This window comes from Acomys minous (assembly GCF_964271855.1).
Source record: "Acomys minous genome assembly, chromosome: 6".
In the NCBI taxonomy this organism is placed as follows: domain Eukaryota; kingdom Metazoa; phylum Chordata; class Mammalia; order Rodentia; family Muridae; genus Acomys; species Acomys minous.
In genome coordinates, this window is record NC_140487.1 from 91,242,607 (window position 1) to 91,267,016 (window position 24,410).

General features: G+C 35.9%; 1 protein-coding gene across 4 annotated transcripts in view; it reads left to right on the plus strand.

Annotated features, from left to right (window-relative positions):
• Positions 1–24,410, plus strand: part of LOC311598964 (selection and upkeep of intraepithelial T-cells protein 2-like) — a 332,195-nt gene that overhangs the window by 23,149 nt on the left and 284,636 nt on the right. For 2 of the 4 annotated variants that reach the window (XM_084784584.1, XM_084784585.1), the window contains 7 exons: positions 4,334–4,681; positions 6,457–6,741; positions 15,146–15,253; positions 15,749–15,814; positions 18,171–18,278; positions 21,224–21,346; positions 24,118–24,246. The exons of the other annotated variants lie outside the window; for them this stretch is intronic. In XM_084784584.1, the coding sequence (XP_084640710.1) occupies positions 4,334–4,681; positions 6,457–6,741; positions 15,146–15,253; positions 15,749–15,814; positions 18,171–18,278; positions 21,224–21,346; positions 24,118–24,246 (1,167 nt within the window). The remainder of the gene's footprint in view (positions 1–4,333; positions 4,682–6,456; positions 6,742–15,145; positions 15,254–15,748; positions 15,815–18,170; positions 18,279–21,223; positions 21,347–24,117; positions 24,247–24,410) is intronic. 4 annotated transcript variants of the gene reach the window in all.

The window sequence follows — 24,410 nt, forward strand, 5'->3', positions numbered from 1 at the left end:
TATTTAGCCAATCAGAGATAAGTTGGAACCAAGGTTATACAGCACCACTTGGTTTATGTGACCATTTGCTCATAGAACAGGAAACATCTTGGTAGGGGGCAAGCAACTAACTAAATACAAAATACCAGACCAAGACAGTATGAAACATCAATGGAATCAGTTTTTGGGAACCAAGTCTAGGAACTGGGGAAGTTCCACAGTCAGGAAGGCCATTCATATATTCTTTTGACTGAAGTCGCCTGCACCTGTGCAGGAGAAGTCTGCCAATTTTGGAGGCAGGAATACCAGTTATAAAGCTCCTAATTGACTGATTCCCAGCACACAAAAGTACTTCTCTAAACAAGATTGAAAGCAGCAATAATTTATGGTTATAAATGTAAAAAAAATTGGAAAGCAGTTTACAATGTCCATTTAACAAAACTATGGTAATACATTTCCCTCACGAGCTATGACTTCCTTTGCCATGGCCTTTTGAAGAGGTTTATAGTACCAGCCATTGTACTCTCTCCTGTGGTACAGGCTTAAAATCTAGTAAGAAAATGATCGGTTATCACCATAAACAGTCATGTTACTATTGCACACATAAGTACTTATTGTCTGGCTCAGTACTGACACATATAGAGTCTACTGTTGGGTAAATTCATTGATGATTTTTCTCCCTCATGGATTTGTTTTGTTTTGATGTTGGTGGATAATAGAGTGTGTGTATTTCTGTGGTTTAGTTTTTGGATGTGGAGTTATTTATTTCCTGTGTTTTCCTGTGTGTAGTTAGCCTTCTTGAGTTAGAGTTTTCATTCTAGTAAATTCTGTAGGACTGGATTTTTGGTTAGGTACTGTTTAAACTTAGAATAGCTTGTTTTCACCATCTATGGATTTGAAGTTTTGCTGGGTATAGTAGTCTGGGTTGGTATCTGTGGTTTCTTAATATTTGCATGACTTCTGTTCATGGCCTTCTAGATTTCATAGTCTCTACTGAGAAGTCAGGTGTAATTCTGATTGCTTTGCCTTTATATGTGACTTGATCTTTTTCTCTTGCAGCTTTTAATATTCTTTCTTTGTTTTGTACATTTAATGTTTTGATTATTGCTTGGGGAGATTTTATTTTCTGGTCAAATCTATTTGGAGTTCTGTAGGCTTCCTTTATGTTAATGGACATTCCTTTCTTTAGTTTGGGAAAGTTTTCTTCTATGATTTTGTTGAAAATGTTTTCTGGGCCTTGGAGCTTGGAATCTACTCTTTTTTCTATTTATATTATTCTCAGCCTTGGCCCTTTAATAGTGTCTAAGATTTTTTGTGTGCTTGGTGTCAGGAACTTTTTAGTTTTAACATTTTCTTTGAGTGATGTATCGATAACTTTGATCCTATCTTCCACACTTGAGATTCTCTCTTCCATCTCTTGTATTCAGTTTGCATGGCTTGTGTCCTTAGTTCCTGTTCTCTTCTCTATGTTTTCCAACTCTAAGATTGCCTCATTTTGTGTTTTCTTTGTTGCTTCTAATTCCCTCTTTAGGTCTTGAGTAGTCTTATTTATTTATTTCTCTCATTTGATTAAATTTTCCTGTAATTCTTTATAGGATTTATTCAATTCCTTCATCTCTTTGGATATATTTTCCCGTGGTTCTTTTAGGGTTTATTAAATTCTTTCATTTGTTTGAATGCATTTTCCAATTTTTCTTTGAATTATTTATTTTCCTCTTCCAAAGCTTCCATCATTTTCTACACTTCAGATTTAAAGTCCTCTCCTTGCACTTTATGGGTGTTCATATCTCCAGGGCTTGCTGTGTTAGGATCACTAGTTGCTGGTATTCTTATATGGCTCTCTGTTTTGTTGCTAGTCTTCCTCACTGTCCTCTAGGCATCTGATTTTCTCTGTTGTTAACATGCCTATAAGTTCCTCCAATAAGGTCACTATCTGTGGCCCAGGTTGGCCAGGCAGGTTGGGAGCAAAGAAAGAGATCTCCAAGCAAAGTTTCTTTGCTATGGCTTCCCAGAGGTCTCCTCAGGATGTTGGACAGTGGGTGTTAGAGCCTGCATCCAGCTCAATTCAGCTCAGTTTCCTGAGTGTATCCAAGTTGGGTAGAGAAGGAGAGGAGTGGGCTGATAGATTTCTAAGCTTACAGTTGCTCAAGTACCCTAGAGTCCTTGTTTAGATAATAGGGCTAGGTCTATCTGTTATGTTCCAGATAGTTCTCTGTGCCCTGGAAGGGCTAGGCTTGTAAGCCTCTGGCAGGCCAAGAGAGATTAGAAGCCCAAGCTCCTCACAAAATAGCAGCTATTGTGGGGTGTGGCCTTCACAAGTCTTTGCTTTGTGACATAAATGGATCAGGCCAATAGGCTGTAGGTAGGCAAGGTAAGATCATAGCCAGAAGCTGCTAGCAAGATAGCAGGTAATGAGGATGGTGGCCCAAGCAGGTCTCTGCTCAGCCTACTTCTCTTGTGTTTTAGTTTTATCTGAGTGGTATGCTTCAGGTGGGTGGATAGAGACAGACAAAGGCCTAAAGTTGTTCACAGAATGGTGGCTAATGCAACTGCTGGTGCCTGGATTCTGATCTGCAGGCCACAAGGTATCTTCCCAGATTCTAAGCAGCTGGGGGGGGGCAGGGCTGTGAGAGATTGAATCTCCAAACTACTCACTCTTCCACCTGAGAGGTATCCACTCCACAGGATGGTCTGAGATTGTAATCAAAAGCTGCTATTTCCAGAAAGTATTTATTGCATGTGGTGAGAATGGGAGACCATGGTTGGAGATGTGCATCCCTATCAATGTGGCCTGAGGCTGAAGCCTCATGACAGTGGGAGTCTGGGAGTTTTTCTCAGGTTTAGCTTGGTGGCCTGAGGTTGGAGTCACAAGTTTCCCTCACAGTGAGATTTTTGTCTCAACTGGGAAACACAGACATTGGGGATCCATAGCATGGCCTGTCATCTGTTCTGCTCTCTCTGCTATCCTACTGTTCAGAAACTGATTTCTTAATGGCACCATCTTGGGTCCTCCCAGCTCATTTTAAAAGTCTTATATAGCTAATGCTTATTTTCTGTTCCTGGCTTAGCTTACCAAAGTACACACTGAGACCCAGTGGTCTAGACCAGAATAAATGTTTCCTTTGGTCATAAATCTGCCAAAAGCACATCTTATTCCTAGTGAAGATTATGTGCAGATGACATGTGAAGATTCACAGAGTTCTTAGCAGTTTTTGCTATTTTATAGGAAGGTCTAAAAATTACTTGAATCAATTCATGAATCAGAATGAGAAATTATAAGCTCATCTTCATAATTAATTAATTCTTCAGCAAATCTGCCCAATGAAAGGAAACAATAAGCAGTGATGATCTCTTCACACCATGCCAGATATATGAGGGTTACAGCAATGACAAGCATGGAAAGGTAACCTAGAGATGAAGGCCCTGGGGCCCTTGCCTCAACCAGGGTACACATATAATAGGCTGTAAAAAATGGTGGACCACCTCAAGGAAGCTCACTGGCTTGCCTGAGGCCCTTTTCTGTATGCACAGATCCTGAGAGTGTCCTTCTCTACTTGCTCTACTTTCTGTACATCATGCAGTACAGTAGCTTTCAAGCTGAGTATTGCCCTAAGTGAGTCCACTATACAGTATTACAGTGTGCTACTATTTGAATACACAGCTGAGTCTCTGTAATTTTATACATTTGTGGAAATAACCATTTCACCAGCACAGTATGAATCACAGAGAACAAAATTACAAGTAACTTAATTATATATGTAAAAAAATGATAACTATGAATTTATCAGGGTAAATAGGGCGCATGGCCCTATCAAGAATATATTATAAATCCAGGGCATTTATTGAACCCCTCAGGACAAATATAAGAGGCCCCCACATCCATATCACATAAAGAGTGGGAGATTTAGCCCAAAGAAACAGCAGTGCCTGAAAAACTCTCATCTACAACTGTTGTGCTTGTATTACAAGACCCATGGTCTGTGAATTCTTTACCTGAAGCTTCAGTTAATTAAAATTTCCACTGCATGACATGACCTACTAATATTTCCATTTTTCCTGATAGAATCTTGCACATTGCCAGTCTTGAAGTGGCTCCATACTTCCAATAATTCTTGAATAACTTCTTTAACCATTGATAGTAACACTTTTTATGTTTCTGTATCAATTAAGTAATTGTAACTACAATGACCTCAGAATAAACAAAGCCATCCAAAGTGAATTACATGTATATGTTTGAAAACAGGGAGAAGACAAAAGAGGGATCAACAGAGAGAATGATCTCAACATCGACAAAGGGTTTGTACACATTTACTAACTCACACTCTTCTCTTCTGATCACTCTTTTCCTTCACAGAACAATTCACAGTGACTGGCTTACAAAGCCCAGTCTTGGCTACATTTGGTAGAAACCTGGAGCTCAGTTGTCAGTTGTCCCCACCACAAGATGCACAGCACATGGAGATTCGCTGGTTCCGGAACTTCTATTCCCAGGCCATACATGTTTACAGGAATGGTAAAGATATATATGGAGAAATTTTCTCCAAGTATGTGGAGCGGACAGCACTCTTGAAAAATGACATTGGAAAAGGGAAAGTGACTCTCAGGATCTTTAATGTGACTGTTGACGATGATGGTCCGTACCATTGCTTCTTCAAAGATGGCGAGTTCTATGAAGAGCACATCACAGAGGTCAAGGTCACAGGTAGGCATGTATTCCTCTGAGACTACTATAACCTATTCAAAGCCTAACTAGGGATGTTGATTTGAAAATTCTTTGTGTTTAGCTCTCATTTTATGATTTTACTAGCAAGATGAACTCAATGCATTTAACTTTTTAGTTAGACATCATAGGAGATAAAAAAATCAACATTACCACAGAGGAGAAATTGGTTGTATATGAAAACACTTTTTTGCTATGTCTATATGAATTGGTAAATTTTTATCATATCATCAGATTCCTTTCAGGTTGTTCTCACTGTCCTTTCAAATATTTATGAAACAGTTTAATATTTTCCAAATGAATTTTAAAATGTGTTTATTTCTAAAAATTTTGGTGTGCAGGGATGTGGGAAATACAGGGGAGAAGGTGGGGCAAAGAAATATAAAAATATATGAAAACATTTAATTAAATAAAGAAAAAAAATTTGTTTTTACTGATAAAAAATACTTATTCCATTTCTGTCCAAATCAGTTCACTGAATTCTTAGTGCTGAATTTATGTTCCTAAACCTTTTCAAGGTATTTTAACTACATTTATCACTGTCCTCAGATATAATACTATATATGAAGTATAGGCCACTGTATGGCATTTATGCTATTTTACTCACTCTGAATTATTAAATGACAAAGAAGTAGAGGAAAAGTAGAGGATTTAAAAGAAACTGAATAAATCAATAAATGTGTGCATATAAGTTTAATACTCTAGACCCAGATGACTAATCTTTATTGGATGCCATGTGACACTCAACTCTGTAGTCTAAAGCCAAGACACACAATGTAGATTATCAACATTTTAGTTCTTGTGTGGAGGAAATGACTAGTCTGTTAGCATAGATATATAATATTTTAGTTACTTCAGAGGCATTTTACCACAGTGATCAGTATTGATACAATGCTTTAAATATCCAAAAAAATCTTCCTTTGCCTATATACATGAGTTTTATGTCTCAAAAAACTTCCTGAAAGTTTTCAAACATACTCATTTTTCTTTTTTTTTCATACTCATTTTTCTAATTAATATGTATTTCTCATACCTTTAACGTATTATGTGGTTTTGTAACATTTATTTATTTATTTTTATGAATACAATGCTCTGCCTGCATATATACCCACAGGCCAGAAGCAGGCCATGAGATCACATTATAGATGGATGTGAGCCACCATGTGGTTGCTTGGACTTGAATCAGGGCCTTTGAAAGAGCAGTCAGTGCTTTTAATGTCTGAGACATCACTCCACCCCATATTATCTGTTTTATATGAAACATATCTTATGTAATTAGCTACTACTGAAATGCAAATAGTTTCAAATAAATTTCCTCAATAGTTTTAACAATGAAATTCACTTTTATAACCCATTTATAAATGGACAAAAATGAAACTAGTGACAATGATAAAATAAAAAATTAATTGTAAATTTTATGAATGTTATGTATTTCATAACTCTGTTCTTCATAATTCCAATACTAAGCTTTATTTCTCAGACTTAATAAATATAAAAATACATTTAAATAAATGAATAAGCAAATGAAACATTTCTTTCTTCAGCTGACCTCTTTGTATATGTTACTGACTGTGTCTTATAACCTTTCCATTTGGTTCTTGCCATTTTCATGAACATTTTATGGCAACCAGAATCCTATAAGCTTGACTATTAAATATATATCTTTAGAATGTGGGATTGACATTAAATATATTTTCTGTTATTTACTCATCTATTTATACCTAAAATTATTGTTATTCTCTTTGATTTTTAACCAGCCACAAACACAGACATACAGATTTATGTGAATCCCTCTAATATCAAAGGTGTAATTTTGGAATGTTATTCAAGAGATTGGTTCCCACAGCCTCATATGGAATGGAGAGATAGCAAAGGAGTGGTCATTCCAGCTACATCAAAATCCCATTCACAAAATGAAAACAAGTTGTTCAACATGACAATGATCCTTTTTATTGAAGCCAGTTCCCACTGGAAGAATGTCACTTGCTACTTTCAAAACCTCCTAACTCATCAAGAAGAAAGCATAAGTATTGCCCTACCAGGTAAAATGTGTGTTTGTTCTTCACTAATGTCCACCGTCACACATAGTTATTGTTTTCTTCTTCTTTGACTTGGTTTCTAAGGATTTATTTTTGTTGGCCTTATGGATCACTTAGTTTGTTGACTGTTAATAATTTTGATGTATGTACTTTCTCACTCTATATTCTTTACTATTATAATTTGCATTTTTGTCACTGTGAAAAAAATCATGATCATAAACAAGTTGTGATGGGAGAAGAGTCTACCTGTATTACACTGTTCATCATCAAGAAAAGCCAGAACAGGAGCTCAAATAGGAACTATAGGAACTTGGAGGCAGGAATTGAAGTAGAGACTGCAGAGGAAGACTGCTCACTGTCTTGCTCTCCATGGCTTTTTCAGCTTGATTTCTTAAATAACCTAGGATCACCTACCCAAAGGTGGCACCATCCACCCATGGTGGCCTTGTCCCTGAACATCAATCATGAATTAAAAAAAAATCTTTCCTCATAAGGCCACAGGCCAATCTGAGGAGGCAATTCCTCAATTTGGTTTTATTCTTCTCAGATGACTTTAATCATGTCAGTTCAACAAAACTATTTGGTATGTTGACAATGAAGGTTCCAAGACATAGCTTTCAAGATCATACTTTCTTCAAATTTTATTTTATCTCGTGGCTTTAAGTACTGCCAGAACTCAAAGGATTCAACAAGTTATATCTACTCTCTTCTGTCTCATATGAAAACTCATAGGTCAACCCAAAAGTCTAATAAATATCATAAGATAAGCATAACAAGAAGTAACTGCATGATTCTGCCCATGCTTGCTTAATTTACCACTTTGTAATATAATTTCATGTTTTTAGTTTCTCTTGTTTGAAAAAATTTCAAAACTCTGAAGAAAGAGATTGAAGATGACATGAGAAGATGGAATGATCTTCCTTGCTCATGGATCTGGAGAATTAACATAGTAAAAATGGCCATCCTACCAAAAGCAATCTACAGATTCAATGCAATCCCTATCAAAATACCTACACAATTTTTTAAAGACATTGAAAGTTCAACTCTGAACTTCATATGGAAAAACAAACAAGCAAAAAAAAACCAGAATAGCTAAAACAGTCTTGTACAATAAAAGGTGCTCCAGAGGAATCTCCATATCTGGTCTCAAACTGTACTATAAAGCAATAGTAATTAAAACAGCATGGTACTGGTTGATCAGTGGAATCGAATCAAATGAATAAAGTTACCTTTGACTTTCATAACCTGTCATACTTTTATATACGGAGAAATAATACTATGGTTACATCTAAAATATACTCAAAGTCTTCTTACTGAATTCTAAGACAGATGTCTGAGTCAGGTTCCCAGACTCTTGTAGTACCAATAACTCAGATTTAGTCACATAGCCTTAAAAACTGGTACCAAAATGATGATAAAACTAGAAGAGAAAAGTTAATTTCACACTTGTCATCATGATAGGCCAAATCTAATAATGACCTCCCATAGTCAGTACAGGCCTTAAGTTTATATAGACATGAAAAACAAAAGCTGGAGTTGAAAGGTTTTGCACAACACTTTTGATCTTCTTAACACCAAGAAAGCTACATCATTTTAGTGATTTGGCAGTCACCCTGTGTTTGATGTAGCACTGCAATAATGGAATTTAAGATGAATGTACAAATCCAGCAGCTCAAAAAATGAGCCAGAGAGACTAAATCATCAGGTTAATGATAACATTCTCCTACCTCAGCAAGTCTCACCATTTTTTCATTGCTATTTAAGTCTGAATTATGGATTATGATGTGTAAATAGCTCTCTAAAACTCTCTTGTTCCTAATCTAGTTCATTTTAGTTCATGATTTTAAACATTGCAACTGAATGACTTACATAAAATATTTTTTAAAAAAATTTAAATTAATTTATACTTGTTACATCTCAATGATTATCCCATCCCTTGTATCCTCCCATTCTTCCCTCCCTCCCATTTTCCCCTTATTCCCCTCCCCTATGACTGTTCCTGAGGGGGATTACCTCCCCCTGTATATGCTCATAGGGTATCAAGTCTCTTCTCGTTAACCTGCTGTCCTTCTTCTGAGTGCCACCAGGTTTCCCCTTCCAGGGGTCATGGTGAAATGTGAGGCACCAGAGTACGTGAGAAAGTCATATCCCACTCTCCACTCTACTGTGGAGACGTTCTGACCATTGGCTAGATCTTGGTAGGGGTTTAAAGTTTACCACCTGTATTGTCCTTGGCTGGTGCCTTAGTTTGAGCAGGACTCCTGTGCCCAAATCTGCCTATCATAATGTTCTACTTGTAGGTTTCTAGAACCCTCTGGATCCTTCTACTTTGCTATTCTCCCATGCTTCTCTCATCCAGAATCTCAATGGGATGTCCTCCCCTCTGTCCTAGTTTCCTGGTAAGTGAGGGCTTTCATGGGACATGCCCCTTGGGCTAGTATGCAGATATAAGTGAGTATATGCCATTTGAGTCTTTCTGCTTCTGGGTTAACTCACTCATTATGATCATTTCTAGCTCAATCCATTTGTCCACAAATTTCGGGAATTCCTTGTTTTTAATAGCTGAGTAGGATTCCATAGTGTATATGTACCACAGTTTCTTTATCCATTCTTCTACTGAGGGACACTTAGGCTGTTTCCATGATCTGGCTATTATGACTAAAGCTGCTATGAACATGGTTGAGCAAATTTTCTTGTTATGTGCTGGAGCATCTTCTGGGTATATTCCAAGGAGTGGAATAGCTGGGTCTTGCGGAAGCCCTATTCCCATTTTTCTGAGATAGCACCAGATAGATTTCCAAAGTGGCTGTACTAGTTTGCATTCCCACCAGCAATGAAGGAGTGTTCCTCTCTCCCCACATCCTCGCCAGCATGTGGTGTCTCTTGAATTTTTGATCTTAGCCATTCTGATGGGTGTAAGATGGAATCTCAGAGTTGTTTTGATATGCATTTCCCTGATGACTAAAGAGGTTGAGCATTTCTTTAAGTGTTTCTCAGCCATTTGATATTCTTCTGTTGAAAGTTCTCTGTTTAGTTCCAAGCCCCATTTCTTAATTGGGTTATTTGCTTTGGTGGTCTTTAATTTCTTGAGTTCTTTATATATTTTGGATGTTAGGCTCTGTCTTCGTAGAGTGTAGCCATCTACTCTGCCTTTGTCTAGGCTGCCCACTTTTAAGCAGAATTCTGTTTGTAGCAGGAATAAGGACATTTTGCCCAGTGGCATGTTTGCCACATTAGAAACCACCTCCATAAGGCGGCTCTTTGATGTTCATCATCTTCTTTGAGGTGGAATGGGTATTTTCAGATTTTAACTTGTTTTGTTTTCAAAGAAATTTAGCATTACAAAAACAAAGAAAAATAATTTTAGAACATTCTCCCATATGAACATTCATGCAAAAATACTCACTAAAATTCTGGCAAACCAAATACAAGATCACATAAAAATCTCATCCATCATGACCAAGCAGGGGTGGTTCAGTATAAGGAAATCCATCAATGTAATCAACCATATAAACAAACTGAAGGAAAAGAACCAGATGATCATTTCTTTAGATGTGGGAAAAACATTTGATCCACACCCTTTTGTGTTCAAAGTCTTAGAGAGATCAAGGATACAAGGTAGACACCTAAACATAGTAAAGACAATATACAACAAGCCTATATCTTTTTTTTTTAACAAGCCTATATCTTACATCAACCTAAATGGGGGAGAAACTTAAGTCAATCCCACTGAAATCAGGGACACAACAAGGCTGCCCACTCTCTCCATTTCTCTTCAATATAGTACTTGAATTTCTAGCTAGAGCCATAAGACTTCTAAGGAGATCAAGGGGATACATATAAGAAAGGAGAAGTTATAGTTTCACTATTTGCATATAATATGATAATATACATTAGCAATCCTCAAAATTCTACCAAATGATTCCTACAGCTGATAAACAACTTTATCAAAGTCGCAGGATACAAAATTAACACAAAAAAGTCAGTAGCCCTCCTGTATACAGAAGACAAATGGGCAAAGAAATAAATTATGGAAACCACTCCTTTCATAATACCCTCAAACAATATAAAATATTTGGTAGTAAATCTAACCAAGCAAGAAAAAATCTATAAGAAAAAATTCAAGTATCTGCAGAAGTATATTGAAAAAGATATCATAAAATGGAAAGATCTTCCATGTTCATGTATTGGAAGGATCAACATAATAAAAATGGCCATACTACCAAAAGCAAGCTACAGATTCAATGCAATTCCTATCAAAATACCAACACAACATTTTACAGAACTGGAAAGGTCAATTCTCAACTTCATATAGAAAAAAAGCCAGGATAGCTAAATCAACCCTATACAATAAAAGATCTGCCAGAGGAATCTCCATCCCTAATCTCAAGCTGTACTATAGAGCAACAGTAATAACAATGGCATGATACTGGCATAGAAATAGTACAGTTGACCAATAGAATCAAATTGAAGATCCAGATATACATCCACACACATATGGTCATTTGATTTTTGACAAAGAAGCCAAAACCATACAATGAAAAAACAACAGCATCTACAACAAATGGGGCTGATCCAACTTAGTACATGTAAAAAATAGATCCATATTTATCACCCTGTATGAAACTAAAGTCCAAGTGGATTAAAGACCTAAACATAAAACCAGACACACTAAATCTGTTAGAAGAAAAAGTTGGTAAGACCCTAGAACTCATTGGCACAGGAGAAAAGTTCTTGAACAGAACACCAACAGCTTAGGCTCTAATATCAACAATTGATAAATGGGACCTTTTGAGGCTGAGAAGCTTCTGCAAGGCAGAAGACACTGTCAACAGGATACAGTGACAGCCCAGAGATTTGGAAAAGATCTTTTACCACCCCTACATCTGACAAATGGATAATATCTAAAACATATAAAGAACTCAAGAAATTAAATTCCATCAAACCAAATAACCCAATTAAAATTGGGTACAAAATTAAACAGAGAATTCTCAATAGAGGAATATCAAATGGCTGATAAATACTTAAAGAAATGCTCAATATCCCTAGTCATCATGGAAATGCAAATAAAAATGATGTTGAGATTCCTTCTTACACCTATCCGAATGGCAAAGATCAATACCTCGAATGACAACACATGATGGCATGGATGTGGTGAAAGGAGAACACTCCTCCACTGCTGGTGGGAGTGAAAACTTGTTCAACCACTCTGTAAAGGAATACGGTGCTTTCTAAGAAAATTAGGAATATCTCTACCCTAAGACACAGCTATACTACTCCTGGGCATATATCCAAAAGTTGCCTGACCATACAACAAAGACATTTGTGCAATTATATTCATAGTAGCCTTATTCATAATAGCCACAACCTAGAAACAACTGAGATGCCCCTCATTTGAAGAATGGATAAAGAAACTGTGGTACATCTCCACAATGGAAAACTATTCAGTTATTGAAAACAAGGAAATCTTGAAATTTTCAGGCAAATTGATGGAATTAGAAATGATAATTCTAAGTGAGATAACCCAGACCCAAAAAGCCATGCATGGTATACACTCACTTATATGTGGATTTTAGCTCACCATAGACATCATTGGAGTGACTCCACCCAGCAAGGGATAGGGACAGTTACAGAGACTCGAAGCTGGACACTAGACAGAGTCCTGAGAGTGTAGAGTGGCCCTGTCAGGCCATAGAAGAAGAGGTCATATGTAATACAGGCGACACTAGACAAATTAAGGTTAGATGTTAGGAGAGGAGGGCTCTCCCCTTTCTAAGGACTAGGGGAGGGAGGGAAAGGAGATGAGAGAGGGGATGGGATCTAGAGTTGATGAAGGAGGGGATGGGACTGGGAGAGGATGAGGAAGGGGTATACAATTGGGATATAAAAAATTCAAACTGCAGAACAAGCAGATAATTTATATTCCTAATCCCACTACATGGGACTGGCAGAGATATGAATCTAAAGGCCTAGAGAGGTATCATATTGGCCACAGATTCCCTGTGACTTAGTATTAGAGGCCACTCTTAGTAAGACATGAAGGAATATTTGCAGACGCCTTATGTTGACTCATACAATAAGAAGAAAACTACCTTTAATTGTTCTGTGCATCCCATAGACCTCAAAAAATTATGTTAGAACTATATACCGTTTGTGAGAAATTATGTTTTCAGAACAAAATAACTGGACACTGATCCTGGATCAGACCTAACAAGATTCATTCCTCTCAGCATGATGGACTCTGACATCCTGCATCCTCTTAGCTCCAACCTCATATGACTTTGTTGCTGTTACCCATCAGATTTGGACAGCTTCCCAGACAACATTGTAGAAAACTTTGGATCCAATTTGGACCACCATTTCAATCTCCTACTAAGCATGGAATCTTTCAACATTTAGAAACTGGACCACAAATGCAATCCCAGTCTTGCTTAACCATTTTCTCCAATCATTTTTGGCTCCTTCTAAGGTATTATTCACCACAATTCAGCCTGGAGAAACCTTAAGAGAATGATGCCCCATTCCCTTTAAGTGACAGTCGTGTAGGTTTGCTCTCTTGGTCTACAAATGCTTATTCTCATTGGGAGGTGGTCATAAGTCATTACTGATCTTATTCAGGGAAAAAACTAGATGAAATTCAGGGATAGCTCTCTTTTACTTTATCTTGCATACATAGATAAGGAAATAGGTGCTGAAAAGAAAGAACAGGATATATAGGAACATGGAGGGTAGAACAAAAGCTAGATGATTTAACCTACTCCTTAATTCAAGGCCTTAATTGTTACACATAATGAAAGTTATGCCTAATTCATTGGTACAGAATTTATTATATTGATAAAAAACATAGGCATGTCAAATATTTGTCAGCTTTTAGCACAAGAATATATATCCTAAGTCTAACAAATAGATATGACTCTAACAGTATATGAGGTAAAATTGTTGAATAAGGTCTTCAAAAGCCTTAGAGACACACAGAATATGGCATTTAAAGTTGAATTTATAATCCCTTATACTTTCAAAATAAATAAATAAATAAATCTTTGGTGACTTAACACTGTAACTCACACAACTGGGTTTCAATATTAGATGCCATGTTGTAAATCAACAAACAAAAGTTGATACTATAAACTAATTAAATAAATCCAAGGAATACATTGTGAACAGGCATCAGTATTGTGATCTATCCAGAAAATTAGCCAGATACTTTCTAGAAGAGCCCTTTTTTTAAAAAAAAGACTAAAACCAGGGATTAGGTAGGATTTGTGTGTATTTTTGTGTGTGTGTGTGTGTGTGTGTAAATACATGAAGATGTACATGTAGTCTATAGCACACATGTGTATAAAAAGAGAAAAAATAAAATATTTGTTAACTTGTTTACAACTTCACTGAGTAACAAAAAGTATATTTCATAATCTAGTATTTTCTTTTGATTCTTTAAGAAATCTAAACACAGTGTTTTAAAATAATTGTAAGTAATGCAGACTATGGAAATTGTGTTGCAATTTTAGGAAATAGAAACCTTTAAACAAATGTTTTTTTTCACTGAACATGAAGAAGCATCAAGTTTAATGACAAAGAAAAACACTTGTCCAAATTTAATCATGTAGGAAATTGTTATTGACTGTCTGATGATCTTGCTGTAATCTATTTTGAGCTCACTGGGTGACAAGAGATGATAGTTTATTTGGGAAAAGACCTAACTCTTGTTAATTACATGTATGAACGTAACAGGGAATATAGGTTTATTCCATAATAAACAAATATTCAAAATAATGTAGAAAAACTCTCGGTGGTCTCTAAAAGAGTATACTGATATAAATAATATGTTTTAGATAATGTAGAATATTTATCATGGAAGAAAGATATAAAAATTCATAAGAAGAATAGAAGAGGAAACTTTACACAAATTCTGACTATGTATATTACAATTCAATTAGTAGATTAATTATATTTAATTTAATTAATATGCTAAACTGAACAGTGACTATATCAAACTTCAGACATGAGTACTACAGTACTGAGGTGGACTGACTTTATAATAATCTTTTAAAGCCTACATCTGAGCATAGCAGCCGATTGCCATCACAAACTCTAAAAGAGGTGAAAATGTTCTTCCTTTTCAACCAGGAAGCTTATGTAGCAGGGTAGATGGGAAGAAATGAAGGAGGTGATTTCTACATACTTGTCTACCAGCCTAACTCTACATTCTACCTGGATTATTTTTATGATGGTCATGTCTGGCTCTTTACCCAACCCATTATAATTGTCTCTCCATACTTTCCTTGTCCTGTTATTCCAGGATGGTAAGCTCTTGAATTGTGACATGCTTCAGATGAATCTCCATTCCTAACTAGGAATGCCTGAACCATGTTTTCTTAATGGTAAGATTTGTGACTCATTGTTTCAGGTGATCTGTTTTTATGGAAAATTACTTGGATAACAATTATCAGTGCAATATCATTTGTGCTGATAGCCTTCTGCATGGCTTACTGTGTTCAGCAACATCTCATGCATGGTAAGTAAGTCTGAGTGGGGAGAACAAAGGTGGGAGAAGGGGCATAGTTAAGCTATCCAAACTTGCTTCCCAAGCCAGTTTTGACAGGAAGTCCAAAACTCTTGCATCATATGTTACATATGTCCTTACCCACTTCTTGATCACTGTTTTTGATCCTGCTTTTGCTGGTGGAGCTTCTTATTGTTGGTGGTGTTGGCTTTGTTTTAAATCAAGTTGAAGTCAGTTTTACTTATAGTGATTGATATCCAAGTTTATAAGGGAGATGTAAGATATAACTACATAATTCATCACCCATGCTAGAGTGAGCCATTCAGAAATACAGCTGTTTATTTTTTATTCATGCAGGAAAAAGAAAGTAATTTATTACCATGATTCAATAAGTAAACCACATATACTCATTAGTTCATTAATGTAGACTTATATGGAAACTACAGTCTGTCATAGGTGCCCTGTTGAAATGAAGAAACTTCTTTTTGTTTGTTTTTGTCTAACCAGGAAAAACTGTGAAGAAGTCACCTCCTACCCAGCACTGTGATGAGCCTGTACCTAATAAATCTGAGAGTAAGACATTTGGGCTATTCAAACTTATTATATATTTCTTTTCTCATGTAATATGGAATTATGAGCCTGTTTTCTGTAATGACAGTTGCATGCTCACTGTAATGAGTTATAGTTCATGTAACAAAGAGATAGCTGAAATTAGAGTATCATTTTGGAAAGGTGTTCTTAGTATGGAAATCTTTCTTTACACAGCATCAGATGGATTGCCTCATTGAAGAATAGGCCCTGTTTAATATATATTACAATCTCAGACAGTAACATATTAGAATAAATTATGAGAAAGCTCTGTTAGCAGTCACATGCTTTTATGGTGGGTGATAAACATGAAACTGAGGTTTATCTGCTTGCCCAGAAAGTTTTCCAAATGACAGAAAGATGATTAGAAAAAAAGACATGAGAATGTTGCTTTCCTCCACACTAGTCTAAAATTTAACAGGAAAAGAAAAACAAAGGGAATATGAGAAAGAGATGTCAACCTGCAATTTACCACAGATGGAAAAATGTACAAACTAGATCTTTGCTAAGAATTCCTCAATTGGAATGAAAAACTTAGAACCCACTCTAAAAAATCAAATGAGAAGGAAAAAGAACATGTAGTAACTGTGACAGAATATATCCATCAAGGATGATTTTCAATATCAGAAAACATAGGCAATGAAATTATGATATTTATGGAATGCTTTAAATTCAGAGTACTTTAAATTAAATTTAAAAATGAGTTTCACCAAACCTGGACTGTATGGCTATGGAACAAATGGAACAACGTGGATATCACAGAACTGGAGAAGCAGTAAAGTAACTTTCAGTCCCGCATAATCTGAGACAATACAAGGATATCAGTCTCAATGGACTGACTCACAGAGGACACTGTGAACACTTAACCATCTTTAGCCAATATTTCTATAATTATCAGGAATAGAAAGAAAATACAAATAAGATAGGCATCACCAAAGGATTTTGTTAAAAAAGGAGATGGCCAGTACCTAGGTTACAAGTGCTTGTTTTAATATATTTGTAGAAACTGAAGGAAATTTTTAATTCAACTCTTGGTATGGACTTTTAGTAGCTTTGCTGAATATCATGGTGATGTGATCTTTGAGAGACATGAATAACTTATATTGTTATTCACATTCAATTTTTAAAAGGCCTATAGGATCAAGATGGGATAAGCAGAGGACAAAGTAGACAAAGGGGTCTACTAGTTTCAGGCAAAGACAAGTGTGACATCTAGCATTTGAGGGAAATTTTCATATAGATATCAGATGCTATATTCAAGTGAGCTTCTGGAAGGCTATATAGCCTGAAAAATGCTTCATGAAAAGATTAATTGAAAAACCACCATAAGGAAATCATTGAAAATGTCATGGTAATGGGAAATTATCTACTGCCAGAATACATGGTGTATATTTATCCCATACAATAAGTACATGACAAATGAAAATTTCCACCCACAATTTTTAAAAACCATATATGTCTGATGAATAAAAGAAGCTGTCTTTCTGCCACAGAGATGGTTAGAGCCAGGGAGGCAACTACATCAGTAGGCACAGCAGGCAACCTATCACCCAGTTCCATATTAGACCTGTGCCCAGATGAACAGCAAAACCACATACCGCCTGAGGATCATCAAGAGTAGCAAAATCCACAGGTTCGCTGCAATAGCAGTGCCCCCTGATGCCTAGAAGGGTAGTCTTTTATATGTCTGCATTTGTACCAACATTACTTCTTATGATGAAATAATTGACGAAAATTTGAGATCTTTTCATACGGTATTCATCATGACTCAGGTTTCTCTATTAGTGTTCATTTAGCCCTCCAAAATCAAGTGACTCTTCCTGAAGTGGACAGTAGTGAGCCTTCCAAGATGCTGCCCATCCTCTGTAAAAGAGATCTGATTGTGTAAGGCTAATTCATAAGTGTCTTGTGGATTTGGAAAAGCAACCATGAAACCAACACAAAGGAAACATTAGCTACTTTCCTCTGGGCCTATTTAGCCTACATTCCAAACCTGTCCCACCTTTAAAACAGCTATTCCTTTTAGTCCTGTCCTCTTGTATTCTAATCCTAAATCTTTCTTTCATCTGTGAATACAGGAAGACACCATTAAAAAATAGCCCTTACACTTGTACAGTGATATTCCACTATCTATTGATTTATAAATTACTCTGGAAATAGTCAATTGAGAAAATGAAAATGGAAATGATGTACTATAATATAATCTGAAAAACTGAAATACAATTTTAAAGTAATATCCACACCCACATACACAAAATACCTTTTGCTTTCTTGATTTTTTTCTGATGTAGAGTGCCTCGTCACAAATATCAAGTGATTATAACATTATTTTTGTCTTTAGGTAGCTGCTCTGTGAGAAATTATCTTTGGATAAAAATTTCAATGGTACTCATGATTCCAATGCTTGCAAGTACAGGATTCATTCTCTTTTTGTTTCTAGACCAAAGAGGTATGTAAGCAAGAAGCCGGTGCCATTCTGTAAAAGTCTTCTCCAAACTGCCCAGCCAGACAGTTAGCAAAAAAGGAGTGATTGATTGATTTTTGAACTTTGGAGTCAACAGAACACAGCCACAATGTCCAGAATCTGAAGACTTAAATTTTATAGGCTTAATAGTAGATGCATCTGATTATTTTGCTCTAAGAGAAAGAATTTTATTCAAATTCATAGATTTTGGGGGAGTGGAGGGGGAATTCTGCAGTCACCATGACCTAATAAAGTGTTCTGATTATTCTTTTTGCATAAAGGAAATAATAATTCATTATGTGGTACCCCAGATAGACAGGCTTGAGTGACTCCATGACTGGTTTCAGTCAAAATAGGCTAAAGTTCTGAGTTAGGAACTGCTGCTCCCAGAACATCCACAAACCTTGGACAGCCAACCAGCAACAGCCTCGACAGCTGCTAGAGTTACATATGGTTACTTAGTAACCTCTCTGCCAATCCTAGCAAAAGTCACATAGCAGGAAGTCCAGCCTTCGTAGAAGCCTGTGCTGGACAAGTGTGAGCCAATCAACTCGTGCCTCATGTAACCAAACCAATCAAAATAAAAATTAGCTCACACTTTCTTAGAAGGTACATGGTGGAGGGAAGGTATCTTGGCATGGTGGGACATATCTATAATCCCAGGACTCGGGAAGCAGAGCCAGGTGCATCTCTTTGAGTTCAAGGCCATCATGGTCTACAAAATGAGTCTAGGACAGCCAGGGATGTGGCATAGAGAAACCATCTCTCAAAAAAAAAAAAACAAACCTAAAACTCAAAAACAAACAAACAAAAAGAAAAATTAAAAAAAATATAAAAGAAAGAAAAGAAAGTCCAGCAGTTTCCAAAAGACCCATGCTCCTTTATCCGAGGTTGTTGCCATTTTGTAAGAGTGGGTGACCCCAGCATGCTGGAATTCTCTGCAGAATAAATGTTTTTATTTTTTGCATACTATGGGAATCTGGGAAGTTTTCTGCAGCAAGTTCTGGACCCTAACAATTATCTTAAACTATTCTTTATCTTTTAATTTTTTATTTATGTGTATGACTATTTGCTTTCATATGTAGTGCCTGTTGAAAACAGAAGATAGTAGTAGATGCCTCAAATGATTATCAGCCACATTTGGCCCCTGGAAATCGAAACCATGTTATCTCACTAGCTCCAGTAGTTTACAATTTTAGAGTCAACATCAAACCTGTTAAAAATTCCAGCATTAAAAAAGCAGAAACTCTTGAGGCTCCAACCCTAGCTGAGGAGCTATTAGCAGCAAATGGATGTTGGGTGGGGGAAAAGTCAGTTTTCTTTGGAAGTTTGGCCATTGGTAGATTTTATATGCTTCCATGTAGGACTCCCCACACCCTATGAATGGGTAACATCCACTAAATGCATTAGTTTAACAAAAACTAAAGATAGAACATGAAATTGGGAGGAAGAAGTGTTGGAAATCTCAAAGGGATAGGGGATAAGACAGGAAGGGGTGATAGAGATACACTGTATGAAATATGAACATTTGTACAGCCATAGAGTAAAAGAAGACTTGAGGCTGGGGAGGTGGGAAGGTGAGGGGGTCTGAGAACAGTTGGTGGAGGAGAAACTAATTATAATATGTTATTCTCACATAAAAATTAAATTTTCAATGAATAAATTCAGTATAAAATGGATATATTCAGAAAATTAAATTAGTCCTAATAATAATTGTCAAAGTGAAATGCTATAATTACAAAATTATTTGGATAATATGAATTTAAAAATACATGTTCATTGTGCAAGAATATTTTTAAGTTCATGTATGTCATTTGGGGATTGGTGCCAGGCAAAATACACTCTTTTCAAAATTCTCCACTTTTTCATCAATTTTTGTTTGATTTCAATGGTGTTTAGAGACAACCAGAGTGATTCTTTCTTTTGATCACTGAGGGCGAAATCAAAATGAAAATTAAAAAAGAAAGCAAGAGAAACATTTTAATTGCGCTGTCTTTCCTATTATTCATAATGTCTTTATGGTAATGATATACACAATATATAGCAGAATGAGATAAATAGATCCTTTATACTGCATGATTCTCAACATGTAGTTTGCAGCCATTTAAAAACACTTATTTCCAATGGTCTTAGAAACTGAGTCACTGCTCAGTGGATTATTACAGTTATGAGATAGAAACAAAAATAAATTATTTTCTGATAGTCATAACCCTAGAATTGAGAAATACTGCCATTTAGTAAGCCAAAGCTATAGCTCCACTCATGATACAGAATCACAAGGCAAGATTGGACACTTTTAGAGGAGTTTTTCATTAATTTCCTTCTGTGAAATGGACATAACAACAGCCTTAAAAATAAGCAAGGGTAAATTGCAGCTAAATTGGGTTATTTGCATAAATGATTTTTAGGGACTTATAGTCAGTAGGACAATCCAGTCATGAAAAGTCACAGTGGGATTCCAATTATTTAAGGACCTTAAAGTAGTCCCACCTTCATATAGAGAGAGTGGAATGGAAGTTTGCAGGAGCTAAAGGTAGGGGAAGTGTTGAAATTGTTGTTTGATGGATACAGAATTTAATTTGTTTAGATAAAATCAGAGATAAATGGCAATGGGAGCAGTAGAATATGATTGTATTTACTGTCAGAAAACTATAAAATAGAAAGTAGCTATCGTGGTAAATTTAATATGTTACCTTTTGCCATAATCAAAATGTGTTGTTCCTTACAAGAGATACATTTATAAACACAGAAACTGCAGTCATAGGCTAGAAAATGGTTTCAGTAACAAACAAAAGAAATCTAGAATATCTTTTTTGAGACATCTAGGAGGAATGGAGCAACAGGAACGTAAAAAGCAAGCACACCTTCAATGTGCAATCTATCCTTCCTCTGTTAGTTACAACTGTCTTAATTCTTTCCTCTCTCCCCAGTTCCTATTACAGATCCATATTTTGAGTTGGACACTTTGTGGTTGGAAGACATTAGTGTGATCCTGTGTGTCCTGATAGTGTTCAACATCAAGCTCATTTCAATAATTTACTTCAGATTTTATGGTAAATATGATGGGAATGATGCGTCTCAGAAGCTATGTTTCATGTGACTAATGCTTAGTTGTCTAGAGGGTGATCTTTCTGGTCCTTTTGTCTTGGTAAGTATAAGAAAAACTCTATTAAAAACTGTGTGTTGTATAATGGCTGTTAATAACTGTGTTTTATAATTATAGCCTCTTTTGGGCCTATAGCGCTTTCACTGGTAAGGGTACTCGTGCCTTTCAGATTGATGACTGTCCCAGCACTTACTCACAATTATGTGCAAATGGGAAGGCAGTAATTTCATCAATGGATCCTGAAAAGCCTCTGTATAGTGAGATCTTCACAAGAAGTGTGTAATTTTTTTAAAAAGTTCATCTCTGGCTGTTTGGACTGAAATTTTAAAGGGTACAAATTCAAATTTAGTATTTTTTCTCTTTTAAAATCATGTAAATACCCCCAAGGGCCAGAGCAGCAACTTTTATAAGCTTGTGCTTATGAAGGCTACATATTTAAAACATTCTCTACCTCATGTATAAAGCTAAAAGCTCTGTCTTTATTAGGCAAACACATTTTTCATGTGGACCTGCATGAGTGCTTAGAACTTATAACTCATTAAAAAAAGTTCCACAATAGAATTTTGTGATATATTAATAACGTAGTCCTAAAATGTTCCATTTCAAATGTACACACATGGAACTGGAATGATGCTTCAGTGGTTAAGAGCACTTGTTACTCTTTTAAAATTTACATGTTTTGAGAATTTCATATACGAGTACTATAATTATGCCATTTCCTGTATGACTATGTAGGTACTTGCTCACAGATAAGCCCTAGGGAACCCAGAAATGTTAAACATACATTGCTGTCCCTATATTCTGCCTAAAGTTTGGGAATGAAGTGATCAGTATTTCGGTGATCACTTTTCTATATGCATGGCCAGGCAACATCAGCTCCCCCAGACTCTTTTTTTTAAAATCCTTTTATATTGGTATATATACAACATTGTCCTTCCCCAAATTCTTATCATGAGTTTTTTCTTCACCTTGAAGTTGCTTTCTTAGTAAAATTATAAAACTTAACTTTATGGAAGATGTTACTTGTACCTTACATGAATTTTGATGTATTATGTCTTAAGTTTTGCTGTCCATGTGAGATTGAGTTAATTTTCAGAAGGAAACCTGTTTTTCCAAATTGTGCTGTCATGAGACATGACTGAAAAAAGCTACCCAGTGTCAGACACTCAAAGTTTGAAACTTCACCAACTCCTCAATCATGATGTCACAAATTGCCTTCTTCTTGTTTCTTGGGGTGTTTGTTGTTGTTGTTGTTGTTTTGGGAGGGGGTGGACAAGGTTTCTCTGTGTAATCTTGGCTGTGCTGGAATCATTTTTTAGAGCAAACTAGCCTCAAACTCATAGTGATTCACCTGCCTCTGCCTCCCAAGTTCTGAGATTACAGGTGTGTGCCACCATGTCCAGCTACAAATTGCCTTCTTATCTCACACAAATCAACACTTTTCTGGCTTTGGTGGCAGTAGAGTTCTCCTCACTCACCAACTGATGCCCAATATGAGGGACTCAACTCCCCAAAGGGATAAAAGATTTTCTTTAAAAGGAGCAAGTGGGAGAAGCATGGTGCTCTCATCCAACTGGTAACAACCACAAGTTAGGGAATAAATAAAGATGGTTTCTTCACATTCCTTTGAAAAAAGTCATGATTAAAACTATTGAATTATTTGTTAAGATTCATAGAAGCAAAATAATCAGATCAATATTTCTGTAGCTTAATAAATGACTATAAAATTCAATACTTGGTTTTCTATAACAAATCAAAGCAAAACAAAAAACATACATTTTGATAACTGAAAGCAAAATGGAACTAGAGTGAAGAAAGCCCATGAAAAATAAAATAAAATTCTTATCAATTATTTTCCAAGCTGGAGTAAAGAAATGCATTTCTTGGAACCTCTCAGGAGATTGATCTATGGGCACTATTGTCTCTACAACATGATTCTATTATTTTCAGTATTCGATTTAAATTTCTTTTTTATACATCTTTCAGATTGTGGAGACCACTTAGTCACTGAAATAATCTATTACATGGTGGTTATGGAAACTTTAATTGACTTTAATATTAGATAACTTTTGTATAATATGCCCAAAGGTGATTCTGGAAAAATAGAAAATATGTTCTGATTATCTGTCTTACAGAGGCTAAAAGTAAAAACTGTGCTACCATGTCTAAAACATATTTCTAGTTATTTCAAAAATTTCATACATCTTTTTCTGAAAGATGATATGAAGATTAATTTTTCTTTTGATACATATTTGATAATCTATGGATAAACACTTGTGTAGTGTCTGTTCAGCTCAGGAAGTGAGCCTTTGAGTAGGATCTTAGATCAAAATTGAAAGTTGGTTTCCTTCATTGCTGAAAAACTTTTCAGAATCTGTGAATACAACTCAGTTCCCTTATTCCAGCTATTACTGTTCTCACAGCTACACTTGCCCAAGATATAAATCTGATGACGACTCCTATTTTGAATTGTCACCACTGACCCCAACCACTGATTTTATGCTAGTTTAAGTTGTTAGGGCCAGGAAAGTAAAGTCATCTTAGCTCTGTTAGTCTTATAAATCGATCTGAGATGTCCTGGTCAAAACCAAGCCTGATGCTTCAGTTCTACTTATAAGTAGGAGTGGGATAATTTTACTCACCTTTCAGATGGCTGTTTGTGGCACTCTTTTTCATATTTTAAGATCCTTTTGTTAATTGTAATTCTCTCTGTTCTAGGATACATACCAAAAGGTGAAGAAGGTTTTCATATATTAACCATTCTGGTGACGATAGTCTCACAATTACTGTGTTTCACACTCTCCTGTGTAATAATCATTTTTATGCATATGAAATCACGTAACACAGGTAAATATCATTAATGGTGGTAACATATCTTTAGTTTTCTTGTTTTACTAGAAATATATTTGTGATATTGTTCAGTTATGTGAAATATTTATCATTGCCATGAGGACATGTGCTTTGGCTATAATCCCAAAGCCTTATGTTTTATAAAAAAACATTGTGGAAGG